Source organism: Penaeus vannamei, chromosome 27 (assembly GCF_042767895.1).
Source record: "Penaeus vannamei isolate JL-2024 chromosome 27, ASM4276789v1, whole genome shotgun sequence".
Classification (NCBI taxonomy): domain Eukaryota; kingdom Metazoa; phylum Arthropoda; class Malacostraca; order Decapoda; family Penaeidae; genus Penaeus; species Penaeus vannamei.
This window is the reverse complement of record NC_091575.1, coordinates 32,469,828-32,474,827: the sequence shown is the minus strand read 5'-3', so window position 1 is coordinate 32,474,827 and position 5,000 is coordinate 32,469,828. Positions and strand designations below refer to the sequence as shown.

At 32.2% G+C, this 5,000-nt stretch overlaps 1 protein-coding gene across 11 annotated transcripts in view; it reads right to left on the bottom strand.

The window, feature by feature from the left end:
- LOC113804112 (uncharacterized) overlaps positions 1 to 5,000 on the bottom strand; it is a 148,662-nt gene that overhangs the window by 1,382 nt on the left and 142,280 nt on the right. For all 11 annotated transcript variants that reach the window (XR_011399687.1, XR_011399688.1, XM_070141217.1 and 8 more), the window contains 3 exons: positions 4,551 to 4,695; positions 3,287 to 3,507; positions 1 to 2,990 (listed from right to left, as the gene is read on the bottom strand). The exon at positions 1 to 2,990 is cut by the window's left edge and continues 1,382 nt beyond it. Coding sequence is in view for 9 of the 11 variants with exons in the window: in XM_070141217.1 (XP_069997318.1) it covers positions 2,836 to 2,990; positions 3,287 to 3,507; positions 4,551 to 4,695 (521 nt within the window). In the remaining 2 variants the exon portion in view is untranslated. The remainder of the gene's footprint in view (positions 2,991 to 3,286; positions 3,508 to 4,550; positions 4,696 to 5,000) is intronic.

Sequence of the window (5,000 nt, the reverse complement as noted above, 5' to 3'; positions counted from 1 at the left end):
TAGCTACAAGCCTCTCTTCTGACTAGCTTATGATATCAAGACTGCCAATTACCAGTCTTCATATGAACATTCTTTGTAATCAATCTTTAACTCAATCAAAAATTTTATTAATCTAAAGCCTATGTAAATACTGCTAATAACTAAACACCCTCCAAAATGGGCAGAACCACTTATATCACTGGTAACCTTAATCTCAGTTTTAGAGCATCAATAGATAGTAAATCATACCTAATATATACTTAATATTAACTGACTAGTTTAATCAATATAAAGCACTGTCAGGATTATCATAGTGCTAAATGTAATATATTGTGCTTACATGTGTACATGGTCCTCTAATTGGATCAGTAGTCTCTTCCATGTTCTGTTTTTGTATTTCATTTCTTGAAAGAGAACATTCCATCCCTTCAAATTCATATAATATTGAATATATCATGAAAAATGACTGAGCCCATGAAATCTAATCGGAGGGTAAAGAAACAATGCATGGAATAAGCCTGTACTCCCTGTTTTTTCTCTCTCTTTCTTTTAGCATGAGCCTTCAACTTGGGACCACAGCCATGACATTTCTATCCTCTGCTGGAAAATGAACCAAACCAATGACCAGCAAAAGGTCACAAAGAGAGTATTTCTACACTGACATATGTAAGATTGTGTTGAGAGAAAAGATAATATTAAATAAAATGTATGAAATCTAAAACCCCTACCAGACCACTGACACAATTGACTAATGACTGCAATGGCAACAGTCATTGTAGATAACTACATAAACAGTAAATATTCTTGACTATATGTAATGTATCAGTTGAATGACAATCCCAAAGTTCCCTATCTACATTGACAATCCAAAGACACCAATGTAAAATAGGGCAAAAAATGTAACCAATAATTTTTTTTTCATCAAATAAATAAGATAAATACCACTATTCTAGTAAAAGTTTAATGGCACAAGAGCTGTGTGTAATATTCAATTTGAATCATTCTTCTTCATGGTTTATCTGGTGATATATACATATGAACATCATACGAAAAGGATAACTGACCAGTAAAAAGTAGGAATTTGAAATATTAATGAATGCATGATCCACATCAAGAACTTTGGATATCTTTAAACTGCTGGAAGATTAACTTATGTAGGTCGTTCCATATTTAATTTGACCAATCCTATTTCTCTGACCTACTATTTTTTCTTCTAATTACAATACATTTTTACATTTGCTTACTTGTATGCTTTTTTTTTTTAAACAGTATGGAAATTCACATTACTGGAAATAACAGAGTTACCTCCTCTCCAAAAATCAACTTTCTGTTTCAATATAGCTTTTTAAACAGATCAATTAAAGTACAAGTAATAATAAGACCTCCATTACATATGAAGATTTAATTCATACAGATTGTCTGGTACTGTCATTTATTATGCTACTTTTTTATCAAACCACTGAAAAAAGAAAGAAAGAAAGAAAGAAAAAATTCTTTCCAGTTCTTATTTCAATCATTACTTTGTAAACAGTGTTGTAGGTGGGTCTTATATATCTCTTGTTTAAGAATAAGGTTTACCAATTCATATTCAATCATTGCTATTATTGTTCCACAGCTTTAGTCATATTTCAGTCAAGTGCTGCCTAATGACCATTTTTCCGCAGGCAACTTTTCATTCATTTAGCTTAAGTGTTAGAAAGCTGTACATAATTCCTCAATATTATACTTAATACGTTTATAAGTGAGAATTTGCAATACATAATTCTACACTAAAAAAAATGGTAACTAGGATTCATGCAGGTAAAGGAATTACTGATGAAAATTTTATGAAGACATTACAAGATTTTTCATTTGGTATCATATACCAATATTATGAATATTTACAGAGTAGTGCAAGTAAAATGGAAGATGAAGAGACTTAATAGTAAGTAATGAAGAAAGTAGCATTCATTATATCTACATTTATCATGATGATAGTTAAAGAAGACACAACATGATAAACCACGATAATACCAGTAATGATAAAAAAATGGTAATGCTACTGAGAATGATGACTACAATGGTGTAATGAAGAAATATTGACCAAGAAAATATCAACAGTAATATTCGTAGTGGTAGTAATATTTATGAAGATGATAATTATGGTAATCACAAATCTTTTCAAGATTTGTTACATGTTAGGCCTTACTTATACACAGATTTTATGGATGATTATATACACATATAATGCAAGCTGTAGTATCTATCACTCTCTGTACATATGACACATATGTATCAAGTTTTGCAATCATTTTAACTAGTTATCTTATGAGCACATCTAAAACAGCTGCCGTTTATCTTTTAGTATCATGAGTAATGCACTTGGGAACCTTTTTATAATGCATGTGCAAGATTATTAAATATTACAATCATATCAAATGTGTGAATTCCATACTGTTAATGACCCATTTCCATCTGAAAAATCACCTTATAAGAGATTTATTCACTTATACATTCAGTGCTGCCTGCATAATGCATATCAACATTAGTTCTGAATGAGGTTTATAAAATCCTCACATTTCATAGTTCCTATGCAGCACATAAGTCTATCTGATTTCATGACTATTATATGATGATATCAAATATAAAGCACCTTTCTAATCAGTATCATATTATTCATCTATATCATGCTTGATTTTCCTTAATACATTATCATCTTTAACAGTACATATACATATCTGCTTTTATTTTCATATTTCAAAATTCAGTGCCACAATTTATCACAACCACATTCCGTCAAGTGATATTGTACTGCAACTTGAGTATTCAATACCAATGTCCTCTTATAATAAGTCATCACTTTCAGCTTCTTCCATCTCAGATCCTGCCTAGCTTATGCAGCGACCAGGAGCGAAACAGTGACCGCCTTCTTGAGGAGGGGGGAGCCTCACCTCCGTGGTTGGCTCGGAGATTAATGGAAGCTCCCCCTTGCAGGTTGACCCAGGTCTCTACGCTGCCTTCCACTCCAGGCTCTGTAATAAAGATTGTAATAATAGTTGCCTTCTGATTCTTATCTCTATAGTTATCTGTATTGTTATCAACATCTTAATACAAAACAGACATTGTATAACAAAGTATACAAACTCAGTACCATAAGTTGATATACAATTACAATTTTCTTAAATCTACATTAATATAGTCTTCATTTAAATTAACTTTTTTCTAATTGATAAAAATATATATTATGGTAGAGAAAAAACAAAAGATAGTTATTCAAAGCTCCACAGACAATGACATCCTTGTCAAGCTAAGAAATTCACTGACTAACCTGTAAAAAGATCTCCAAGAACAACATTTGCTGAATTAAGAAGTTCCCTGGACCCAGTGCGAATCTCCAAAACCAAGACAGCTCTTCTGGTAGCTTCACCTTCTATAATCCATTCACAATCAAAGGTGGGTGAAGGGGAGGCAGGCACCAGGCGAGACCGACCCACAGTCTTAGTAATTTTGTTACTACTGCTGCTGCTGCTACTGGTGCTTTTTTCTTCGCTGTTAAAAAATAAGAAGGCATTATTATTATTTTTCTTTCTTTAATAATAAAAATAATTTACTTATGTAAATAATTTACTGGTTATCAGGTGTGTGAAAGAAAAAAATTGTACTAGGTAGACTACTTTTGTCATGATCATGCTTTTGCACAAGGCAGATCTTAAGTTGCAATCTGTGGATCCCAAAACATGTACATAAAATAAATCCTCATTTTAATCCCATCATATTGTTATAAAAGGGGTAATTTTGTTAACTTCAAACATAAAAAATCAAATGATAAACAGTTCCCTATGGCAGACTGTACATTTAAGCAATGCATAGCCTACCTGGGAAAACATCTACAAAATTTCCTAAAATTAATATGCATGAGAAAGTGCATAACACTGACACCAAAGAACACAGAGCTTTAACTAGTTTTCCAGATACCTGTAATATCTGAGAAATATGGACTAAATTTTCAAAAACATTGAATCAATTCTATGCTCACCTGACCATAGTTTGCATCCTGTTTGTTTAAAGGAAACTGAATTTAAAATGCTGTTGTTTTACCACATCTACTATATCTTTTTTCTACAAAATGCATTTGTGTTTGTCCTACTTTTCCTAAGAAAAAAAAAATCATATATCCAGAAGAAAAGAATCTTTTCATACTAGAAGCTTCCTCAAATCATTCTTTTTCCCCTTACTAACATCTTACATGTTTTTTTTACATGTCTCCATGTCTTCTTACCTGGTCACCAACAGCTTTTCTTCTGATTTTTATTCTTATTTACCATGATTGTTTAAAGGCAAATACCAACATTTCTTTGCTTTAAATAATGATAATGCATTATGAGAAAATGAAACAGATTTTAAAACTTAAATCTAAGGGACAGTGCTGGTTTGCCATCCTTAATTGTATAAGTGTTACCTCATTTTCAAGCATGTATCAAACTACTGTTATTCAATCTGGTAAATTAATTTCAGCATTAAAAATCAACCATGCATTAAAAATAAATAAATAAATAAATGCAATAAAAAAAATAAATCAACAACTACAGTACCTCACACGGATACGCAGGAACAGTTGCAAGCCAGAGCGAGGTATGTGAAGGCCCTGTACCTGCCCTGCTATACCACGTACGTTGAGAAACACACCTGGCCGCTGTGACAGACTGTTCGTTACCCCTACTTTCGTAGACGACGTAGCTAGAAACATGGAATACTGTTTAGGCAGGCTGGTACTAAGAATATGAAATTTTTAGCTGAAGTAATGAGTGTGTGCTGACATGATAATATTCATGTTCCAAAAGACTTTGATAAGAGATAATATGCTGAGATTGGCTTAATATACACTGAGCTGAAATATGGGGAGATATGATGAATAGCACCTGTTCAGGGGCTCATTAAAAGAAGGATTAAAGAGGCTACAAACAATTAAAGAGGTTATGAACACAAGGAGATTATGCTTAAATTACTTTTCAGTTTGAAGAGCCTATGTTAAATAGGGTATA